This window comes from Tiliqua scincoides, chromosome 2 (genome assembly GCF_035046505.1).
Source record: "Tiliqua scincoides isolate rTilSci1 chromosome 2, rTilSci1.hap2, whole genome shotgun sequence".
Taxonomy (NCBI): Eukaryota; Metazoa; Chordata; class Lepidosauria; order Squamata; family Scincidae; genus Tiliqua; species Tiliqua scincoides.
In genome coordinates, this window is record NC_089822.1 from 16,721,338 (window position 1) to 16,745,982 (window position 24,645).

Consider the following 24,645-nt stretch of genomic DNA (forward strand, 5'->3'; position numbering starts at 1 on the left):
AAGAAGAAGAAGAAGAAGAAGAAGAAGAAGATTGCACTATTGCTACTACCTCTAGTAGGACCCCCTCCCCCCAATTCATGATGCTTTCATAGGTCCATGAAATCTCCTTTGAAAATGGACAAAAGTGCTGGGGCCAACCAACACTACTCTAGACTTATTTTTTGTGCTGGCAGTGAGAGTATGCCAGAATTCTGGGAAGTTCCCTAAGGGACACCCAGCTTCTCTGTCCTCAGATGCCACTCTATTTTTCCAAGAGCCAGAACAACCCACCATATTTGTGACTTGTGACATCCCTGGTGTCCACTCTCCTTACTTGGGCATCCCAGGGGGTCACTAGGTAACTTTAATTAGATGGGTAGCACTCCTACTTTACTTCTGGGACTAAGTCCATCCTAAAATATCTAAAAATCAATAGCTGCCGCTGTGTGCCAAGTTAAAGGACAGTAGAAATTCTTAAGTACTTTGAGGAAGAAATTTAACTGGGGTAGCAAGTTATAACTCCTCCAGCTTCCAATCTCTGATCACCTGACTCTCCTGGAAGGTTAACAAATCCTTTCGCAGTAACTTGTTTCAGAAGACTTAAACATTAACATTTACAGTGCTGTTACTTCCCCTCTCCACATGCCCAATCTCGTCTGATCTTGGAAGCTAAGCAGGGTCAGGCCTGGTTAGTACTTGGATGGGAATACCAGGTGCTGTAGGCTTATACCATAGTCTTTCGAGACTGAAGGTTGCCAACCAACCAAACATTAACAAGGCTATGAGAGAGAGAGAGAGAGAGAGAGTTTATTTAATTTTCTATTGCCAAATTTCCTATGTGGTTGTTCCTCCCTCCTTTCTAGGGACAATACAGCAAAATTACTTTCCGAACTCCCTTCTATCTTGGAGGTGCTCCAACCGCCTACTTGCTAGTGAGATCTGCAGGAATCAACCATGGCTTTCAAGGCTGTGTTCAGTCACTCATTGTCAATGGGAAGATCATCGACATGCGGCCCTGGCCTCTAGGCAAGGCTCTTAGTGGGGCAGATGTAGGTAAGTGGAATGCAATGTAAGTCACATCAGTACAAAAGGAAGACAAAATAGGTGCCTTTTTCCCACATGGAGGGTACAACCATCCCAGTTGAGAAATGGTTTATGAATGGCTTTTTGTCAACCCCTTTGGTCTTTCCATGTTAGAAGAGTATTTCATTTTCCCCCTAATTTTTAGAATGAACAAAATAGTAACCTTGGAAGAGCATTGGACAAAGTGGGAGCTTTCTAAAAGTCAAACTTGGTGAGAAATGAAATACATTCATGCATTTTAGGGCACAATCCTAACCAGGTCTACTCAGAAGTAAGTTCTATTTTGTTCTATTTTGTCAGGAAAGTGTGGTTAGGATTGCAGCCTTTGTCTCATAAGAAGAGCCCTACTGGATCAGGCCAAAGGCCTACCTAGACCAGCTTCCTGTATCTCATAGTGGCCCACCAAATACTTCAAGGAGCATAATTTGCTGAACTTTTGGGGCAGGAGGGGCCTGCATTTTGGGAATGTGTCATATGGGAGTGGAGGTGATTAACATTTTTCCTTGGTGCTGTTTTCCCAGTAAAAATCAGAATTTGTCATTGCTTTCAAATGCGACAAACTATGGTTTGTGTAAGCCATAGAGTGTTCTCAGCCTGGGATCTGAAATCAGGAGAGAACTGTAGTTTGACTGGAGTTTGAACCAGAAGTTTTGATCCAGATTTTGCTCCATTTGCACTCAGCTACAAGCCATGGTTTCCTGCAAACAAGAAGTTGAAGGTTCTGGTCATGTCCCCTTGTGCACGGAAAGAGAAGGGAATAGGGGAAAGGGAGTATTCGAAATGTGAAGCTCACCATGGATCATTCTTGTCAGAACAAACCATGGTTGCTATCACATCTGAATGCAGCCAATACATTGGTGACAAGTGAACAGTCATTGAACGTATTTCCAGATATATATATTCACTTCTTTTTTTAGTTCCTTGAGAAACCTGTGTGTTGGTGATCTCAAGTTTGTTAAAATATTTTTTCTTTAACTCATTTTTGTCCGCCCACAGGTGTACACATTTGATGCCTGTTGTGTATATGCAACTTTGGGCAGAAATGACTTAACTTTCCTTTTTCCTTTTTGACTCTCTGTCTATCAGTGTTTTGAGTTACAGATCTTGCATATTGCCTTCCTGTAGGATTTGATACCACTACCAGTTTTGAGAAACCTCAAGTTTTGTTGTACTTCTTCATTTCATTTGTTTAATCGTATAACAAATGTGAAGGACTTGTACTCAGGTTTGCCCCCTTATCCATGGGGGATTCTGGAATAAGGGGTTTCTGGTTTCTCCATGAAACCAGAAGTTGTGTGTTTTGACCTGCCGAGCTCAGTCTGAGCCCAGCAGAGGGCGTGGACAGATCTCCATGGTCTCTGCTGACCTCAGAAGCCCCTCTGGAGGCAAGAGGAGCCAGGCCCATCCCCACGACCTGGATTCTTCGGAGGCAAGGACATCTTTTCACGGCCTCCGCTGGGCTCAGACTGAGCTTGGCAGCTCAAAACACATGACTTCTGGTTTCACAGAGAATATGGCATTAAAATCATCACTTCCGATTTCTCTGTGAAACCAGAAGTCATGTGTTTTGAGCTGCCAAGCTCAGTCTGAGCCTGGCAGAGACTGTGGATGGATGTCCACGGTCTCTGCTGAACTTAGAAGCTCCTCTGAAGGTGAGCTTCTGCTCCCCTCACCTCTGGAGGGGGCACTTGCAGAGGGTGCGCATGTGCGGGTGTGAACCTTATCCTCAGATAACTGAATCTGCAGATACAGGATCCACTGATAGAGGGGACCCCCCTGTATACAATATGGCTCCTGATGAAGATATTTGGTTTATTAACCAACTACCTATCAGCCATTCACTACCTTTATTAACCAACTACCTTTTCAGCCACACTAGACGCTGTTCCAGAACCACCTTTCAGAGCGCGATACCATAGTCTTTCGAGACTGAAGGTTGCCAACTACTACTATCAGCCATTCATTGAGTTTTATTTGAATGAATTTTGGGAGCTTATAGATATATTTGGCAAGGAGTCAAATTAACCTGCGTTGTGCATTTTGTGTCCATTATAGCTTATTTCAGTACAGACAGAAGGAAGGCTTTGTTTGCTGTGGAGACCCAGAAAAAGCACAGAAATAGATTGTGAGTGCCGAACTTGGCAGTAGCTTATGTAGAGGTAGGGCAAAACGTTAAGTACTGGAGGGACAGCAACATGCCATATAAGCGGCCCCTCCCATTCGCAGACAGAGCCATTCCAAGCAGCAACAGCAATGTGCAGGAGATACCATTTGGTTTGGCGAGTGTCCACGCATTGCCATCACTGCCCAGAATGGCTGTGTCCAGTGAGTGGAGCGACCATGTTGTGGTACCTACAGTACTTACCATTTTGCCCCCCCCAAGCTATGCTACTGGAACTCAGCTTCCTCAGATTCTTGTCTTTCTTTCTTTAAGCAGTTTTCTCATCCCCATGCCTGGGAAAAAGTTTGAGGGCATTGGCTGAGAAAATCTCAAAGACCAGAAGGGTGGTGAAATAAAAGATTTCAGGGCTTCAGCAAACTGCATAGTTCTTGCCTCTTCCCGTGATTAAATGATACAAGGTGAATCATGCAAACTAGTTCATATCAGAATAAATTATGCATATTAAGGAAAATTATGCAAAGTTACCCAATTTGCAAAACATACAGGTTTCAACAGTCATCTTTGGCCTAGGTGCATAATTTACTTTTTTTTAATATGAATTACACACTGCTTGGTATATATAGTGGCCAATGGGAGGGATTGTTGCACACCCCTGTATGGATCCAACAATGCCCCACATTTGATTAATGATTATGATAATTCTGGATGGGAAAAAGTAGTTCACGGCTTTGTGAACCACCTTTTACTGAAAAGCAGTATAAATATGATGCTTTTTGGCAAAAAGTAGTTCACAAAGCCATTTACATAGCAAAAGACATCAATAAATGGTTCCCTGTCCCCAAAGGACACGCAGTCTTAAAAGAGGAACAGAAGAGACAGCAGTGACAGCCATTGGAAAAGGCACCATGGTGGGGTGAACCAGTCGGTTGCAACCCCCCGTGCTGAATAGAAGAGGTCTCCATTTTCAAAGGTGCCTTGTTCCATCTTTGCACCACTGAAGGTGCACCACTTTCAAAGGTGCTCAGTTAGCAGGGGTATAATTTAGAATAGTAATTTAGAATATTTTCTAGTGTTTTAAACAAACGAACAAAAAAAGATACTCACATGGGTTTATGTAGCAAGAACAATGAGGATGGTTCCCTGTCCAGTGGGGATCACAAATTAAAAAGGCAGAGAGAGACACCTGGATGCTATGCTGGGATGAAAAAGGACAGTTGCTATCCCCCCCTGTTAAATATCACAGAGCAAATTTTAAAAAGGTATCTCTTTGCTCAGTTAGCAAGGGCTACTGCTTTTGCTCCATCTTTTGCATTTTGATTCGTTTGGACTGCATCTTTTCTGACCTTAGGAAAGATAGGGCTATGCAGACACCTCTGATTATTGGCTAACTATGTAATACATATAATGGAATAGGTTTCAAAGTACCACTGATGATTGAAGTTCCTTATAAAGGAAAAACAGAAATTGTACTGCTGTATAGGGTGTGAATGCAGGCGAAAGCCTGATTCAAGCACTTGATCCCAGCCATGAAAGTCCATGTAAGCATTTCAGCCTAAGTTACCACACTGATCCAGCCTGGGTTTAGGGTGGAAAAAAAATATAAACAAAAAAAAGCCTGCAATCGCTACGTTGTCTGAAAGGCTTCTCCAAGAGACCGTTCTGTGTCAGTAGCAGAAGCTAGTCTAAAACCTGATTTCAAGTTGAGTGTTTCTTAGTTACATCCTGTTTTTCTCTTCTTTGTTTGCATAACCTGACTCAAAAGAGGGCACTGACCAAAGTCAGACATACTTGCAGTTGCTGTGCTGCCCTCTGAATGAAAAGGCCAGATTTCTCTGAGATTTAGAAAAGTTAACAGGGTAGCCCAGAAAGCAGTGAAGATAATGAGGTCTTGGAGAAGCACAAGAGCAATTTCACGATAGAGTGAGAATCTGTGGCATACATGTAGAGCCTGAAACTGATCCAAAGCCCTTATTACATCTCAGCTCTCACAGTTCCCCAATTCCATCTTTTTGCCATTTGTCACCTAAAACTGAATGATTTTTTTTTCAAACCTAACTAGTAGTGTAACTAGAGGGGGGCAAAACACTAAGTGTTGCAGGGAGCCTCACCATGCCATGCAAACAGCCCCTTCCACCTTCCCGTCAGAGCCATTCCAGGCAACTAGAGCAAAAGGGAGGTGTACAGAATAGCTCCAAAGGGGAGGGGGGAAGGGGCCATTTGCATAGTGTAATGAGGCTCCCTGCAAAACTTAGTGCTTTGCCCCCTCTCTAGCTACGCTGCTGAAGCCATTTGCCACAGTAGTGGAACTCCATTGGATAGCATGCGGCTTAGGGTGGTCATGGGACACAAATAAAAACGATGGTTTTAAAAGGGGATGAATGAGTATGCAGTGCCTAGCTAGCCTTCATGCATGCAGGTTTTTTCATGGGCAGCAAGCAACAAGGGTGGTATGCTTGGCTGAGTGTGACACTGCTGCTGCTCTGCTTTAGGAGTCAAGTGGATGGGACCTCCTGGGTTTGGGACCCTTAGGGGGCATCCTAACAAACTTGCCAGCACTGGCATAGCTGTCCCAGTGGGGCATGTGCTGCATCCGGCAGTTGGGGGGCAGTCATGGAGGCCTCTTCAAGGTTTGGCAATGTTTGTTCCCTTACCTTGAAGTTGCATTACCCTTATGTCGGTGCTGGAAAGTAGGTTAGGATTGCACCCTTTGTCATTGCCAGACTTGGCTGGCCACTGACACTGGTGCTGGATGAGTTTACATACCAAACACAGCAATGTCTGTTCCATCCGACTTCTAACCTTGAGTGCCGGAAAGAACTATCGGACTCTAGCTTAAGGCAATATAGTAAGAACTGTGAACTGAAAGCTCTCAGCTGAATGCTTTGGCTTAAAATGAATTGCACACAGGCAGTACAAATTGCCCTGAAACTGCCTATTTTACTGACGTTTTTACCAGCACTGCTGGTTATGCAGAGATGAGTCGATGGTGGCCACCATTTTAATTTTCCATAATAATAACATGTCAGCATGTAATGCTGTTCCCAGGGGACTTCTGCAGAAAAATGGTGTCTATTAGCCATTCAGAGTGGCTTCAGGGACTGAAGTAGGAACCACCCCTTTCACCCCATTTCAGACACACCCCAGTTGTCAAAATGTCCTGGTGAAATTGTGAAGGGACATTGTGAATCAGCCCTAATAAGAACAGGGATACACTAGGGGTTGAGCCCACACTTTTAAGTCCACAGCTCTACCTTTCTACAAGTTCAAAGCATGTTACATTTTGCAGAAGATTTGCAGGACTGTAGATTTGGTCTTGAAAAATACAAAGATGCACCTGCTGTTTAAATCTTTGCAGCCAGTCTGATTTCATTGAATTCGGAATGAGATGATGCATAGCCCATGTCTGATATTGTCCAAGAAGTCTTGAATGCCACCGTTTGATGATTAAAATGGCAATGTTGACTGAGTGAACAGAAGAGGTGATCAGTTGATGGCATATGTCTCAAAATGTATTTGATTAGATTAATGGATTTTTATTCCTAAAGCTTGATAACTCATTTCAGTTCCCTTGATGTTTCCTTTTCAGCATGTTATCAAGGCTGTCTTTCACTCTACGGGATTTTTCGCTAGTGGCATTTATATCAGCTTGACTCATCAATCTTTAGTTCTATGGATAGGTTGAATTTTACTAGTCTACAAGTCAACATACCCTATCTTTCAAATTTCCCTGAATTGTATGGGTGGTACAGCCAATGATGGAGGATTATCGCTGCAAGTAGAGCCTTCAGAGAACTCCAGTTGGGAATTTGTTCTGTTCTTTTGAAAAACTATGCAAGGGAGACTTTGCAAAGATTGTTTGCTTTCCCCAAGTCATGGCAGGAAAGCAGAGCAAAATCTGCTTCCAGTTGTGTTAGAAGCTCTTGTTGAAAGGTCCCAATGCATATCCTGAGAGAATCACTTGAAGTATGCAAGATTCTGACAGGGGCTTGGCTTTAAACTTGCTAGTCATTCCCAGAGGTAGCAAATCCCAATCCAGCTGTGATATACTTTGAAGTTTCCTCTGGGGAATTTTTGTTTGCTTTGAAAAGGTTTGTTCCTCAATGGAATCCAACCCAGGCTGTAGATTGGAGATACATTATGTGAGAGCCTGAGCTGTACTGTTGTTGCTGCCTATTTGCATGTCAACTCAGAAGGCTGTCAGGAAACACAGTCCTCAGGTTCATATGTTTGTTGGGCCCTGTGTTTCATTCTTGCGGCTGAGCTTGTCGCCCTCCCATCTATTAAGAAGATAACAGCTAGTGTGAACCAGACAAGTCACACAAATAGTCGATTATGTGGAGCCCCCCCACCTTTTTTTGGCAGGGTGAGGGAAAAAATAATGTAAATTGTAACTCTGTGTAACCGGACTTACCCCATGGATAACCCGAGGGTAAAACTTAGGGGTTATATGAAAGTTTTTGAATTAAATAGTTCTGTCTGATTTTACCCAAGGCCTGAAAAATGACCTACCAGTAATTGTTACTCAAGAACTGTACAGTCTGTCTAATTTATTGAAGAGAAGTAAAAAAGTGAAATCATAAGGTGCATTTTCATTCATAAGTTTTACAGGCAGGCCTGTTCTATCCACGGGGTTTCCATTTAGGGACCCCCATGGATGAGGAAATCCATAACACTTGTGTCCTCTAATCTTCCAGAGGTGAAGGAGCTAAGCTTCCATTGCCTCTTTAGGAAGTCCATGCTGGGCCGACCTTACTAGTTTGGGACCCACTGATAGTGAAATCCATGGATCTTGAACCTGCGAATATAGCAGGCCCTCTGTATTTAACAACCATTTTTTCAAAGTGCTCCCAGGAATGGACAGAAGAAGATGCATTGGTATAGGAGGCATTCTGTCCTGTTTCCCCCCCCCCCCCCACTTTCCCTGCAGGAAAGATTTTTCAGAGTGCTTTCAGGAATGGCATACAGCTTACAGCAGGTACAATCTTAACACCTTACAAAAAGAATGAAAGTTTTCCAGTTCAATCCCGACTCCACGGATAGAAATTGTGCAAGAATATTGTTAGGCTGGGGAGCTCTGGGTTCAAATCCTTACTCAGATATGAAGCTCTCTGGACAGGCTTGGGCAAGTTACCCTCTGTGTGAGTGTGTGTAATTTACCTCATAAAGTTGTTATGAGGATAATATGGGACAACCCAAGTATGCTGCTCTGAACACGGCTAAATGATGTCATGTAAATATGATAAATGAATAAGGAAGTCTTCAAAACTTCATAGTAATTTTAAATCTCACCCAAGGTTTTACTGTTTCATCGTTGTAGAGAAATGTTATTCATGTATTTCTCTTCTTACCACTCAAAACCTTTTCATTGTTGCATTATTTCCACAAAGAAACAAACAGCTTATTTTTGTCTGTCTGTTGGTGCACTATTTATCTGTGGAGCTGTGCCTTCTTTAACTCAGCTCTGTTTTTTGTTACTGTACAGTGGGGAGAGAGAGAACATGTAAGTTACTGGTACAGTTTTTAAAAGAATTGCCTAAAATGCACATTTCACAAAATGATGTCTGCTGAAATATTTAAATGCTCTTCAGAAGTATCTTTGAGGCATTCAGATCTGTCAGTCCTTGACAGTTTCTCTACTGTTACCTCTGGCCATCTTCCTGTTTTATGGCAAAGTGATGGAGGTGTTGATTAGAGAACCCCGTATGTTGCCAATATGGATTACCTGCCACGCAGATGGAATGCTCAACAACGAACTGTGTTGCAGCTAAGAAGCTTAGGCCCTGCTGCTTAATACCTCCAGCTCCTACTGTAGCTTCTCTCAGATACTGAACAAACAAAGCAGCACTTAAGATAATTGAGGTTCCACAGAAATATGGGATGAGAAACATAAACAGCCTGGTGACATTTGGAGATATGAACATACTGTCCCTGAAAACAAGAACAGTGGAAAACACAGTGTGGCAAGTGATCACCCATAGAAAGTTGATGTGATTAGTCCTCATTGCTGCCATTTTGTGAAACCTCCTTGAGGCCTGAAGCTTGAATCACTTCAGTTGACACTTAGATTTACATGTCTCTAGAAAAGAGTTGCATTTAAGTGGCAGATGTGATGTTTGTGTAGGTAATTGAAAGCAAGTAGCTCAATTAACCCATCCCTCGGGTAACCTGATAGACAAAGCTGCTTTTTTGTTCATCTTGTTGTTCTGCTTTTAGGTGAATGCAGTAGTGGAATTTGTGATGAGGCTGCCTGTGTTAATGGTGGGACCTGCACAGCAAGCAAAGCAGACAGGTACATATGCCTTTGCCCAATTGGATTTAGAGGTCGCCACTGTGAAGAAGGTGAGAGGACATCTTATTTGCTATCTCTAATTACATTTTGTTATTTGTTGTGTTTTTCGATAGGCCTTATGCCTACTTTAATCAGCAGGTCAATCAACCATCAACTGTGTACTAGTGCTCTTGCACAAGCTACATACCATTGTGAATTAGTTGCACACTGATTTAATGTTGTTGTGCAGCTAAGCGCATCGAATAGGATTCAGGCACTTTCACACTGCTGCGCGAGGCAGGAGGCTGGCGTAGGGACGTGCGCTGGCCTCTGGAGGCTGACATGGTCCCTGCGCATTGGCAGAACCAGTAAGGCTGCACTGTCCGAGCCAGGCTGGCGAGGGGACTTGGGAAGGGCAGAGAGTGGGCAGAGAGTGGGCCACTGGCAGACCTCCCCTCTAGGCGCCCTGGGGCAAAGCACCATGAAGCCCCCCCCCCCATGAAGCCATCCCCTTCACTCTCCTGGATTACCACAGAGCCTCATGTGACTCCATGACTGCCGGGAGAAGCCGTCTGAGGTTTTCCTGCACTCTTAAACTGTGCTTCTGGAAATCCAGAAGCATAGTTTTCAACCATGTTGGTAGCCTCATTAGGGCTTCCCACACGGTCTTAGAGGCGCGCAAGCTCCGTGCCTGGGGCTTTTGCCCTATTCTTCCTATGGGAGGTCCGCTGCTGTAGTGGGTGGGCTGTGGGCAGGTCATGGGTGAGCAGAGGTTGGGGCTAGATCTTAATCTCAGTTTCGGGTGGCCTGGAGCTGCTCTGGGCTGCTTGGATTTGTGCCACCTCCTGAAGTGGCACAGACCTGAATAGCCCCATTGGGGCTGCTGCACTGTTATTAGGAGTAAGAGGACTGCATTCTCCTTGCTCCAGACTGAGCTGCAGGCAGCCCCAACCCCATGTTGGATACAGGTTTGGATTGGGCCCAACCCCATGTTCCAATGCAGGTTTCGATTGGGCTGTCAGTTCAGTGTTTGTGCCACAGTGGTATGCTAGGACCTTGAAATGATAACTGGGTTATCATCAAATAGTCATGTTTTGGCAGGTTCCCCATATATCCCTACTTTCTGAGATGCTGGTTTTCTATAACTTAGAAAACCAGCATCTCAGAAAGTAGGAATAATATGGGGAACCTACCAAAACATGCCTATTTGATAATAACCCAGTTCAACATGATATAGTATGTGTGGCGTCAGAGTGACCATTGTTGTTAGTATGTCTAGGTCAAGACAGTGATTTCTTAGGTACATTCTCACATGCAGGTGGGGCCTTAGTATCCATGGAGGATCTGTTCTTGGACCCCCCACGGATTCTGAAAACTTTGGATAATGAAATCCGTGATTTCAACCCCTTTGAGCCCTACAGAGGCGACTGGAACTGCCTAAATCATTTGCCATGTCTGCTTGTTTTGTTCTTTTCACCTTGCATTATTTCTTTGGGCTTAAAGTGATGTTCATGTTTATCTTTATCTTTCAGCTATCATCCTTGCCATACCTCAATTCAACGAGACCTTGAAATCGTTTGCTACAACGCCTTGGCCACTAGAGCCACAGAACTACCTTTCCTTCATGGAGTTTGAGATTATATTTCGTCCAGATTCAGAGAATGGTGTCGTTTTATACAGTTATGATACAAGCAGCAAGGACTTCCTATCCATTAACATGGTGGACAGCTATGTGGAGTTCAGATTTGACTGTGGTTCAGGAATAGCTGTAATCAGGTAATTGCTCACATGCTCGCTCTGTCTGTCTGTCTGATTAAACATACAGGTGGAGCCTATTTATCCGCGTTAGTTCTGTTCTGTGACTCGGCGCGATTTACAAAAAACGCTTTGTGCTTAATTCCATAGTTACGCAAATATGCTGCAGCCTGACACTTCCGGATGGAAGGAAACTAAGGCAGCTGTTTTCAATTTTCTCCCCTCTGCTCCATACTCAGCCCTCTGTCCCTGCTTCTTTCACAGTGGGGATGAAACCCCACTTTGCTTGGTGGGAAGGCTTGCTTGTGTTGAACTCTCCCTGGATTTTTTAAAGCAATCCCTTCTCCTCCCCCTCCTGCCTCCTCCTCTGTACTCAGCCCTCCCCATTGCCAGCTGCCTGGCTTCTTTCACAGTTGGGATGCTGACCTTTTAAGAGTCCAGCCCTATGTGTTTCTACTCAGAAGTAAGCCCCATTCCAGTCAATGGGGCTTATTCCCAGGAAAGTGTGGAGAGGATTGTAGGCTAAATCTCATGCTTTGCTTGATGGGAAGGCTTGCTTGTGTTGGTGATAGCCTGCACCATGGGGGGGGGGGTTTGCTTGTGTTGGTGATTGCCTGCACCATCTCAATGGGGGGGGGGAATTTGGCAAACACTCCCTGGGTTTTTTAAAGCAATCCCCTCTCCTTCCTGTCCTGCCTCCCCCCTCCGTACTCAGCCCTTCCCGTTGCCAGCTGCATGGCTTCTTTCACAGTTGGGATGCTGACCTTTTAAGAGTCGAGCCCTATGCGTTTCTACTCAGAAGTAAACCCCGTTCCAGTCAATGGGGCTTACTCCCAGGAAAGTGTGGAGAGGATTGTAGGCTATATCTCATGTTTTGCTTGGTGGGAAGGCTTGCTTGTATCGGTGATTGCCTGCACCATGGGAGGCAGGTTGCTTGTGTTGGTGATTGCCTGCACCATCTCAATGGGCGGGGGGGGGGGATTCGGCAAACACTCCCTGGGTTTTTTAAAGCAATCCCCTCTGTTGCTACACCTGCCCCTGTGTGTGTGTGTGTGTGTGTGTGTGTGTGTGTGTGTGTGAGAGAGAGAGAGAGAGAGCTCCACCTTGCTGCATGTGTTCTGGCTACAGAGATTTTCGGCCCCCCCTTCCCCTCTTCAGCCTCTTTGCTGGCTCAGGGGCTCCAGGAGTGTTGTTGTTCCTTCGAAAGGGGAGCCTCTTCCAGGGCTATTTCCCTGCCTGGGCGAGGCAGAGCCTTTTTGCAGTGTTTTGGGCTGCCTAGAAATGGAGTGAGAGGCTAGCGCAGGGCAAAGGAGGCAAAGGTGTGTGTGACTTTCAGTCCCCCCACCCCATTCACCTTGAGACAAATCTGCAGATAAAAAATCTGTGGATAAATAGGCTGCACCTGTAATTGTAATTTGACTGTGTTAAACTGAAATGTTAGTAAAAAAAAAAATTATTGTTACAAATACTTAAGGATTAGCCATACTAATTTATTCAAAAACCTGCAAAGAGCCCCTATGACCTACCCCTTCCTTCAACGAGCTCAGGGTAGTGTTCATGGTTCCTCCTTTTGTTCTCACAACAACCCTGTAAGGTAGGTGAGGCTGAGAGAGAGAAAGTCTGGCCTGAAGTCATCCAGGAAGTTTCAGGGCTGAGTGGGGAATTTGAACCTGGATCCTGAACCGTCCTTGGGCCGGTGCAAGGTGTGCCAGTCCAGAGGTGTTGCAGAAGTGCCGTAAGGCACTTTCACTCTATCTTAGGAATTGGGAGGCTGTCACACAGATGTGTGCCAGCCTCCAGAGGCCGAATTCATCACTGTTGCACTGGGAGTTTGCACAGACTGAGACAGGCTGATGTGGGGGTCTGGAGAGGACAGGGGAAAGGCAAAATGGGAGCCTTCTGGAGTGGGTAGCAGGTGGGCCTATGGGCGGCCAGGGGCCAGGTGGGGGATGGGGCCAAGATCCAGAACTTAAGCCGAATCCTAATGTCACTCCTGGGCGACCAGGCACCGCACAGGCTGCTGGATCTGTGCCATTGATTTAGGTGGCGCAGATCTGAGTAGCTCCATCGGGGCTGCTGCCAGGTTACCCAGGGTAAGGGAAATTAATTCCCCTTGCCCCAGCCAGCTGAGCTGCAACCAGCCCCAACCCATCCTGCCTGTTCCAGCACAGGTTAGAATTGTGCTGTAGCTTAAAGACATCTCATATTATTTTTCACATTTTGGTACCCAGTTACAGCATCAAGCATGGATGTGTAATGCTTTAACTGCATGGAGACTTGGTTCCATGTTCAATTCATAGAAGCACTTGTAAGCCGTGACTGTAGTTCTCAAATGGGAATAACTAAAGCAGGAACGGTGTTGCATAGGATAACCTAGAAATGGAAGCATTGCCTAAACCTATGCAGACACCAATACGATCCATTATTGCAGAGCTGAGGTGTACTGGTGTGCAACTATCTGTGGATTTATTGCAAAGTTGTTATATGGTAATGGAAGAAGACCATGCAAAGGAGCCATGTTGGCATTCCTGCTGAAACTGATTAATCAAACTCCTTTAAGACTAAAATTAATTGTTGCAAGATCATGACTCTACATTTCAAAGAGGAGTTTTAAACATGGTATTAATTTTACAAAACTACCAAGTATAAAAACATACGTCCAGAACTTCAAACCAAATTTTAGTCATTGGTAATTGGATAGACAAAAGAAAATATTTCTTTATGCAGCATGTAGTTAGTCTGTGCAACTCCTTGGAACAGGATGTGCTGATGCATCTTGCCTGGATGCCTTTTAAAGACGATTGGACAAAATTCTGGAGGAAAAGACCATCACAAGTTACAAGCAGTGATAAGTATGTGCAACCTCCTGATTGTAGAAGTAGGCTACCTCAGAATGCCAGGTGCAAGGGAGGGCACCAGGATGCAGGTCTCTTGTTGTCTTGTGTGCTCACTGAGACATCTGGTGGGCCACTATGAGATACAGGAAGCTGGACAAGATGGCCTATTGACCTGATCCAGCCAGGCTTTTCTTATGTTCTTATGTAATTATAATGCTACTTATTGAAAGTACACCTTTAATGACAAACACCTGTGCAGGAAATAGGACATAATGTGCATATTGTTCCTTATTAAGTAGTTGGCCCCATCTGGTTCCTTTATTACATATTGATCAGAGGTGATTATTACCATATTATGTATTGATTTACCCCAGGTAATTAAATCCTAATTGTTATTAAACAAGGACCATGAGGAGAGGATATGAATGACATTGGCAGATAATTAAAAAGGAGATGATGGTGTAGGCATTGTTTAGTATAATGTTTTTCTAATGTTTCTGATGAAATAGTTATACTTCAGAAATGTTCGAGCTCAAGAAATGTGGCAAGGTGTAAAATATGACACATATTTGAAATTTAAATTCGTGCATTGTTAAAATTGATCTGACATTTCAGGTTTTTTTTTATAAGACTTCGCTGAGTGTTTTATGTCTGTCGGGAATTTGGTTTACATCCATCTAGGCTGTTTTTCTGTTCTCAGATTAGTGTCAATTTATAAAGATTACCTTGGTACTTTTCAGATTCTTCCTGTGGGATGCCTGACACCGCCATTGCAAATTATGGAACTCTTTTCATAATCAGGATGGTGTTGTGATTGGGCATCCCCCGAGAGGCCCAAATGTACAAAAGGATTGATGTAGTTTTAACTATAATAGATTCTGCAATATGTATGGCACGAGCGATCCACTTCTACAGTTGCCCTTAGAGACTCTTTTGAGTCCTTTGCCATCTCCATTGTTCTCAATTCTCTGCTTGGCATGGCATGTGTCACAGGCACTGCAAACCCACCTGACCTTTGCATGAAGAACTTCAGCTGCCCATCTGTTATCCATACACTTGGCACAAATTCTAGTCTGCCAACAAGCATAATAACCTACATAGTTATTATAACCTACATGGAGATGTACCCTTGGTTTATTTTAAACTAAGTTGAACAAAATTTTGAATAAAAACACATAACTGCTTTCTGCACTTTTGTCTTTAGAAAACACCAAAATCTGTGAAAAAAAACAAAACAAACTGATTTCTCCCACCTCTAGTAATACCATATGTCCCAGAATGCTGAAGTTTTGGGTATTTTGTGGAAAATCACAAATTTTCAGACATGAAAGCTGTTTTTTCACAGAACAGGGTACTTTGGAAAATTTTCTGGCCTCCTTCACCTGTTTAGTTTGTTCACTCCATATTATGACCCAATTCATTTCAAGCAAAACAGTTTTCTCTGTAAAATGATAGGAGATACAAAAATCTTTGGGCTTATATATTTGTTCCTTTGTCCTCTTAAACAGGAGTGAAGAACCTGTCAATCTAAACCAGTGGCATGAGCTAAAAGTGTCTCGTACAGCAAAAAATGGCATATTGCAGGTTGATCAGCAAAACCCAGTAGAAGGAATGGCAGAGGTAATAAAGAGTTTGATTTATGTATTCACACATATTGTGCAAAGTCACTTGATTTCAAACACTATTTCATTTTTGGACTGTTTACTTTGGATATTTCCTGGTTTGCTGTTCAAAAACAAAACAGTCAGTTCAACAACTATTTTACAAAATTGAGTAACACTGGAAAAATAAGGACAGTGCCATTTTGAGTTGCATTAATAAATGTATTAGGCCCAAGCCTCAGGAAGAAATTCTGTCTGTATTTGTCAGCACTAATACACCTACACTTTGGGCTTTAGCTAGGCAAGTTTTGTGAGGAATAATTCACAGTAGTTACTTTTTTGTGGGAGATCCAAACTTCATTCCTCAAGATAACATTTTTGTTGCCTCTGTCCTCAATTTGCCCACTATGCAAATTATTATTATTATTATTAGAATACAATTATTATATGTAACCTAAGACAAGCTAAAGCCATACTAAGGACTACTTTTGAAATATATATGTATATATATATTTTTTTCCCCTGGCAGGGAGCTTTCACACAGATTAAGTGCAACCCTGAAATATTTATTGGTGGAGTACCAAGTTATGATGATGTAAAGAAGAACTCTGGTGTCCTGAAACCTTTTTCTGGGAGTATTCAAAAGGTATGTACTGAATATTTCAAAATAATGTACAAGTGTGCCCCCATGACTTTGGGGGTTCAGTTCCAGGGACCCCCCATGGAGACAAAAAACGTGCATATGGGGTTCAGATGACTGTAGATGGGCCTTCTAGTTATTTTCCATCCAGGTACTTCCAGTGCCCAAGATCAGCTTAGCTCCAGAGATGGAAACACATGAAGATGCCTCAAACATTCTGTGTTTGCACTCTACCTATTCCTAATACCTATAGATTTATTAGGTATACCCTTGCTTTCTGAAGTCTCCAGAAGCACACTGTAGAAGTAATCGAGCTTTAAATTTACCAATGGAGAACTGAACACTTGCTCATAACCAATTCTGACCTTGCCAGTCCAAACTCAGCTACTAAAATGCTCCCTCGGGCTTTTAACTTGTCAATAGACCCTTGCTTGTTCATCATGAAGCTTTTGAAATTTGTAAGAGAAGCTGATATTTTCTTTAAGGCTGTTAGTGTGCTAAGCAGGTAAGCTGGTTCATAATGTTTTTGTAGATGAATAAATTTTGCAAGCTTGTTTGCAGAATTTCCAAGACTGCTTTAGTAGGCAAAAATATTAGAGAAATGTAGCTCTCCCGGGAGGACTGTAATGTTTGTTTTAGTTTATTTTTCACATTTTTATACCACCATTCCTCCAAGGAGCCCTGGGTAGTGTGCATAACTCCTTCCCTCCGTTTTGTCCTCACAACAACCCTGTGAGGTAGGTGAGGCTGAGAGTGACTGGCCCAAGGTCACCCAGGAAGCTTCATGGCTGAGCAGGGATTAGAACCTGGATCTTCCAGGTCTAACTCCCAAACCACAAGTCTGGGCCAAAGTGTCACTTGAATAGAATATGGCCTGTTGGTCGCACCACATTATGTCAGGACTTTACCATCGTCATTGGCTACCTGAGTGTTTCTGGACCCAACTCAACGTGCTGGTTATGACCATTGGCGTCACTAGGGTTCACGTCACCCAGTGCGGGATGCTAGCGCGTCACCCACATGCAGTGGGCGTGGCAACACCCCAGGTGGTGGGCGTGGTGATGTACCATCACTCTGCCCCCACTGGTTTTTTGACCGTACCTTTTGATAGAACAAGATAGAACACATTCGGCATGAAATTACGCATTGATTGATATATAACATGATGGTATTATTCTTCCAAATTATGATTTTAGTGATTTTAGTCACTACTGGTGTCATACACACCCCCCGGGTGTCAACTTACTAACACCTTATTGCAGCAGTTCTCAAACTTTTAGCACTGGGACCCACTTTTTAGAATGACAATCTGTCCAAGACCCACCAGAAGTGATGTCATGGTGGAAGTGACATCATCAGGCAAATTAAAATAAATAAGCACAAATAATTAAAGTAAAACAAATAATTAAATAAGCAGAAGCCAGCCCTGGTCCACCAAGTGAATTTTTTTTCTGTAGCCTTCCTGCAATAACACCCCCCCCCCTCCAAAATTAGTAAGGTTTTCAGCCCTACCCAGTGCCCAGTTCAATTTAAGAACTTCTGTTTAAACCAGATCACTGTCAGGATCCACCTGGTTTTGCAAGTCTCAAAAAAGTTCACCTTATCAGCTGAAGCCTCTGTTTTGAATCTTTTTAGTGGGGGGGGGGGGCTGCCTTCTGGAGCACTTGTTTAGCTGTAGGTGCATAGAATCAGGACCAATCTGGTAGCCTTGCACTCTCCTTCACCTGATCTTCCACACCAGCCAAGGCATGGTTGCTTACTCACGAGTAAATGTGACCATGAGGCTTAGTTTCACTTTCCATAGGGCTCAATACATTCATCTGCTTGGAGGGAGGGACTTCCTTCTCAGGTGTTTTTGGGGGCTGCATTCATTGGATCAGGACCATTCTGGTGTCATTGGATTCCTCTCAGTCTGCCCTTTCCAATGGACTAAGGCAAGTTCACCCACTTGCGAGTAAATGCGCGATACAGCTCAGTTTCACTTTCCATAGGGATCCATGCATTTTTGTTCTCCGGTTTTTTGGCCATAACTTTTGTTAGAAAGGAGATATTTTACTCTGGTTTTTTGCATTGCATTCTGCTCGAAATTCCGCATCCAACGGTATATAATATGATGGGGTTACTCCTAACCACCATGATTTTAGCGTGTCACCCCCCAGTGCACGTCACCCCCCATGCACATCACCCGGTGCGGCCCGCATCCCCCGCACCCCCCTAGCGATGCCACTGGTTATGACCTTTAAAGCAGCATAGCTTGCTGCATGGCCTTACATGACTTGGGACCAGGATATCTGAAGGAGCACCTTCTTGCACACGAGCCTGCCTGTACATGGTGTTCTTTTTTAAGAAGCCCTGTTCCATGTTCTCTTGCCTGGAAGGCTCCATTGACAGGCACATTAGACAGGGCTCCCTCAGTGGTGGCATCCAGAGTGTGGAACTCCCTCCCTCAGGAGGCTTGCCCTGGAGCAAACAGGCTGAATGGCCTGCCCTGCAGCCAGAGCAGGGTTGCGGCTAAAAGTGGCTCAGCCTGGGACAAGGGGAATTGCTTCCCCTTACCCCGGATAAAACTGATGCAGCCCCAGTGGGGCTATTCGAATCTGCACCACCTCAAGAGTGTTCCACAGATCCAAATAGCCTGGAGCTGTCCTGGGCTGCCCAGGACTGGGGTTAGGATCTGGCAGAAGTGTCAGATCTTGTCCCTGCCCCCATCACGTGCCTGCCCTCCCCCAGCCCCAAAACGCCTCCTCCCTGCCCTCCCCATGCCCCCTCCCAAGACCCCCACGCTGACCTGATTTGGCCCGTGCAGGCTTACCTGATTCACTGGCCCAACAGGCCCAATGTCTGTTCTGGGGAAGCATTTTGATGCAAATAAACAGATGTTGGACTGACCTCTCCAAACAGTATTCTCCTTCTCTGCATTTGGATGAAACCCTTTCTCCCCCGCCCAACGCATGTTTAAAAGTAAGAAATCGAGTAATAAAACAAAGCCTTGAAATAAGAAACTTTTGAAGCATTCTCCTTGTCTCTTAAACAAAGATTGTTCTGAACGATCGGACGATAGACGTGAAGCAGGATTTCACATCGGGAGTCAACCTAGAGAACACAGCCCATCCCTGTGTGGATGTCCCTTGTACCAATGGGGGCACCTGCGTGCCCAAGAAAGATGGCTACGAATGTGATTGCCCCTTGGGTTTTGATGGGCAGCACTGCCAAAAAGGTAAGGAAAAGCTCATTCTGTGTTTGACTTGTAGAATCTCAGTGTGTCTAGGGTGACTTTGCTCAGAAAATGAATCTCCTTCACAGGGAAATGTCACTGTAAAGTGATAAATCTTTGTAATTATTCCATGGCTATTTGGACTTGTGGCTATGTCTGCTTCACCACACATCTACTTCTTGTGACAGGCAGCTCATTAAATTAATTAAAAGACTGAGTCAAAAGTTCTCAAAAAAGAGTGTGTGTGTGTGGGGGGGAGGTCTATTGAAATCAATCTCCTGCCTTAATTTTATTTATTTCCCACTGCAACTACTGTTTCGCAAAAGCCAAAGTGCTCCTCATAGCAGTCGGCTGCCTGTTCAACCCCCCCCCCCCCACAACCCTGTTCTGAGCGATGCTTGGTGAAGTCATAGCATCCGTGGTAAGGAGCAACCCTGCTTGGGGTAACTGGCAACTCTGGGGTGAACTTTGGAGTTTTCACCTGAGCCACCTTCCAAAAAGTCTGCCAAATACTTCTCATGTTTATGCCTGTGAATGAGGTGGTAAGAAGGGGCATTATTTTTAACCCACACAGAATTAATATGTTTTTCGTGAAGCTGGTTTTTGTCAATTCTTAATCCATCTCCTGTCGGATTTATTGGCTGACCCCGAATACTAGGTTTAGGAGATTAAGGGCCAAATCTTATCAATTTTCCAGTGCCGGTGCAACCGTGCCAATGGGGCGTGTACTCTATCCTGCAGTGGGGAGGCAGTCACAGAGGCCTCCTCAAGGTATGGGAACATTTGTTCACTTACCTTGGGGTTGCATTGCGGCTACACCGTTGCTGGAAAGTTGGCTAGGATTGGGCCCTTAAGGCCCAATTCAACTTTCCAGCACTGATACAATCATACCAATGGGGCGTACACCACATCCTGCTGTTGAGGGACAGTCATGAAGGCTTTCTCAAGGTGAGGGAACATTTGTTCCCTTACCTTGGGGCGGCATTGTGGCTGCATCAGCACTGAAAGGTTTGATAGGATTGGGCGCTGAGAAACATTTCCCTCTCTTCATACTACTCATAATTTTATAAGCCTCTAAAACAATGGTTCCCAACCTCCTGTCCCTTTAATACAGGATTGGGAACCTTCAGAGGACCTGTAGGCGACGCTGCCCATCACTTCTGGGTTCTCCCCGCCATAACCAATGACAGGGAGGTAGGAAGCCCCATTAAAATCCCTTTCTTACCTGTTTTCAATGGCGGTGGCAGGGAGAACCCGGAAGTAATGCACGCCATCACCAGTTTCCACTATTTGCCACCCCCTTAAATGGGAAGGATTTTTAAAATGTGAAACCTGGAGGATCAAGACTTCCAGGTTGGGAACTGCTGCTCTAAAATATACATATAAAATCGGACACAGGGCTCAGAGCAGCACTGCAGGAGGGACACTGATACCTTTCCCCCATGCTATTTCTCTAATACAGATTCCCTGATAGTTCACCAGGACTAACCACATAAGCCCCCCACACCTTCTATGCAAACAGAGCTCTATGGGTAGTCTTTTCCAATGTACCCTTTCCAATTATATTTATGTATTTGTTTTAAAATATTTATGTACTACCTTTCCATCCTTCAGGTTCCACAAGGCAACTTGCAATGCAATCCTATGCATGTCTACTCAGAAGTAAGTCCCATTGTGTTCAGTGGGGCTTACTCCCAGGAAAGTGTGTATAGAATTGCAACCTTAACCATATATAAACAAAGCAATTAGAAACACACCGAAAACAGCAGTAGTCAAGGAATGTAACATAGCTCAGCTTGTAGCCTACTCCATCTAGCCTATATTATTTGCAGTTAACCCACACTAGATCCTTATAGTGGCTCTAGTAGAAATATGAGAGAAGCAATTGTACATCTTCTTTAGCATGCGCTGAACCAGTGGCATAGCTGGAGGGGGTACAAAGCACAAAGTTTTTCAGGGAGCCTCAACAAAATGTGCAAGCAGCCCCTCCCTTTGAAGCTATTCCAGGTGTTAGAAACAAAATAGAGGCAAAGGCAGGGAGGCAAATGCCTCTGTTTTGCTTTCCCTGCCAGAAATGGCTTTGAAGGGGAGGGGCCTCCCTGCAAAACTGAATTCCTTGCACCCTGTCTACCCCTTGCACACCACTACCTGAAAGCAAAGCCATCCTGGAAGTTCACCTCCATTTTGCTCCCACCGCCCAGAATGGCTCCAAAGGGGGGAGGGGCCACTTGCCTAGATGTCTATAAGAGGGGATTGGACAAATTTCTGGAGGAAAAATTCATTATGGGTTTCAATCATGGTAGGTATGTGCAAGGTAGCTGTAGACTGCCTCTGATTACCAGATGCAGGGAAGGGCACCAGGACGCAGGTTGTGTCTGTTGTCTAGTGCGTTCCCTGAAGCATTTGGTGGGCCACTGTGAGATACAGGAAGCAGGACTAGATGGGCCCTTGGCCTGATCCAGCAGGGCTCTTCTTATGTTCTTATGAATGCCTCACTGAACTCCCTGTAAAACGTAGTGCTTTGTGCCCCCTCTAGCTATGCCACTACACTGAACTTTGCATGGATTGATTTGCCACATCAGTTCGTAGGATGTGAATGGGCTCTGGGAAGAGGAAATTGTAGCTGGCAATTCTGACAAATCTAAAATCTGGGACACTCACTTTTTTTGGGTGGGGGGGGGGTGTGTGGGACAGGATTTGATCCAACTTGAATTTTTCATGGAATCTGGACCCTTGTAGTACTTTTCAGGATCTTACACACCCAAAAACAGAGTTTTGGAACTTTAAAAAAAAAAAAGTTATAAAGATTTGATGGGATTTGTGATCATTTTTAGTCGGATAACTGCAAATATGGCAAATTAATATAATGATATCTTCTCATGATTGGGTTGTTTTAGCTTCCACAAATGCTTGCAGTGTGCTTGTGTGCAAAGCTATCCTCTGCTTGAATGAAAAGGCGCTGCATCAGGGCATGGGAGAGCGAAGCACCATGCTGTCTCATTTACTGCGACTTAGCTCATGCCCTTAAGCAAGGGGATTTATAGGACCTGTAACTCTATCCTCATTTGTGTTAACTGCAAGTGCTGCTGTGCAATTGGTAATCCTTGGCCACACTTTTGGCTCCCCTGTAATTTGACAGCAAGAACAAATCCTTGCTCAAGTTGCACATCGAAGACCACCAAAGAATTCTTTACAAAGTGAAGGAGTTTTGTTCCTCTTTGATCAAAAGAGCTAAGAACGGATGTACAGTGTGATATTTCCAGTGGATTCCTCTTCAGTCAACAGAGAGGCTGAATTGCATGCAGATTTATTCCATTAGGTGGCAGCATTCTTCTATATATTGTATATCCTTTTCCTAAAAAATAAAAGAAACTTAACTCTGGAGGTAGCTTCACATTTGACATGGCAAACAGGTCTATTTAAGCATACTCTGGACAAAAACAGGGGACCACAGCCTCACAGACATCCTCAAGATTTTAGGGATGCACACCTACCCTTCAGAAATATGCCTACCAATGGCGTCACTAGGTTTGTGTCCCCTGGTGCGGGAGGCCAGTGCATCACCCCTAAGATGGACCTCCTCCCATGCAGTGGGCGGGCAGCGCACCAGGAAGTGGGCATGATGGTGTCCCATTGCCCTGCCCCCACTGGGTTTTGACTCTAACTTTTGATAGTATGGAGATATTTCAACATGGTTTGATTCATTGCATCCTGCATGAAATTATGCATCGCTTGATTTATAACATGAAGGTATTCAAAAATACCAAGTTTTTAAAAAGTTTAGTGAGTAGTGGTGTCACTTCCCCCCGTACGTGTCACCCGTTGTGGTCTGCACCCCCTAGCAATGCCACTGATATTTACATGAAGAAAATGTGTTCCCCTGATGTGGCTGTACAAAGCCTGATCACTAAGAGAAGACTTAAATGACCAGTTGTCAAAAGAAGGTTAATTAAAATCAGTGCAGATTTTGATTTTAATGAATAATTTTGAAATGCTTTGCACAGCCTAATTCTATACCCCATCGGTTTATGTGATGCGACGGTGCCAATGGAGCACGCATTGCATCCTATGGTGGGAGGGAGGCACCCAGACAACCCAGGAGAGCTAAGTAAATATGTTTTTCACTTACCTTCCAGTAGGCCACTGGCTATCAACTGGTCTCTTGTAATCTACCAGCTGGCATAAGTCTGAGGACCCACAGGAGGCAGGTGTGGGCCAGGAAAGAGGGGTAGGATCTTGGCATGTGCTGCCGCTGCTGAGATTCTTCCACCACTGAACCAGCACTTTTATTTGCTAGTCTGATATGGTAGGACATCACCCTGGTGTCCTACCAGTATCTTTCCCAGAGCGGGGGTTACAGTGCTAAGTTTTGCAGGCACCTCAGTGCGCCATAGAAGTGGACCCTTTTCCTCCCCTTTGGAGCCATTTCGGACAGCAAGAGCAAAGTGGAGGAGATGTCTCCACTTTGTTCTCACCCCCTGGAATGACTCTGAAGGTAAGGAGAGGGACTACTTCCATGGAGGGTTGACAGGGAGTGACATTATCCAAATTCCTCTCAGAAGGCAGGTCTTATAAGTGTCATGATCCAATTTCTTATTTGGGGGGAGGGGAGATTCTGAAATGGACCGCTGTTTTCTGATCTTATTCTGATATCTAACAATATGTTCAGTAATGGGGAAGGTGAAAATGCTTAAACTTTTTACCTAAAATTGGGTGAACTTTTTTGAAATGAAGATCCTTTGCTACTGAAAAATAAAATCTGGTTCTTCTGCCTTATGCTGACACAATGCAGAATGTGGAAATTACTGCTTGAACAGTAAGTAACAACTGTGAAAACCTATTCCATTACTGTGAGTGTATGACTGTGTCTGTTGGTACCTGCTCCGTAAACTAGCACTGTGTTTTAAACGGCTTTTTTGTGATTATCTCTAGATAACGTTATAATCTATAATCAGATCCTGGCTTACATTGTCTAGCAGATTGTGCTAGAGCATTATGATTAGGCTTGTAAATTATCATTTTGCTCATGGCTGTTAAAAATTGCTTCCAGGTTAACTGATGAATGTGTTGTATACATTGTTGAAACTACTGAATTGTAGATATAGCTATATGTTCCCCCACAATGTGGGGGAAAGATGGGGTATAA

At 44.2% G+C, this 24,645-nt stretch overlaps 1 protein-coding gene across 1 annotated transcript in view; it reads left to right on the forward strand.

The window, feature by feature from the left end:
- The window catches only part of EGFLAM (EGF like, fibronectin type III and laminin G domains), a 97,052-nt gene that overhangs the window by 58,364 nt on the left and 14,043 nt on the right, over nucleotides 1–24,645 (forward strand). The window contains exons 12-17 of the mRNA XM_066615301.1: nucleotides 843–1,032; nucleotides 9,398–9,523; nucleotides 10,985–11,228; nucleotides 15,553–15,664; nucleotides 16,175–16,291; nucleotides 19,322–19,502. Coding sequence (XP_066471398.1) covers nucleotides 843–1,032; nucleotides 9,398–9,523; nucleotides 10,985–11,228; nucleotides 15,553–15,664; nucleotides 16,175–16,291; nucleotides 19,322–19,502 — 970 coding nt within the window. The remainder of the gene's footprint in view (nucleotides 1–842; nucleotides 1,033–9,397; nucleotides 9,524–10,984; nucleotides 11,229–15,552; nucleotides 15,665–16,174; nucleotides 16,292–19,321; nucleotides 19,503–24,645) is intronic.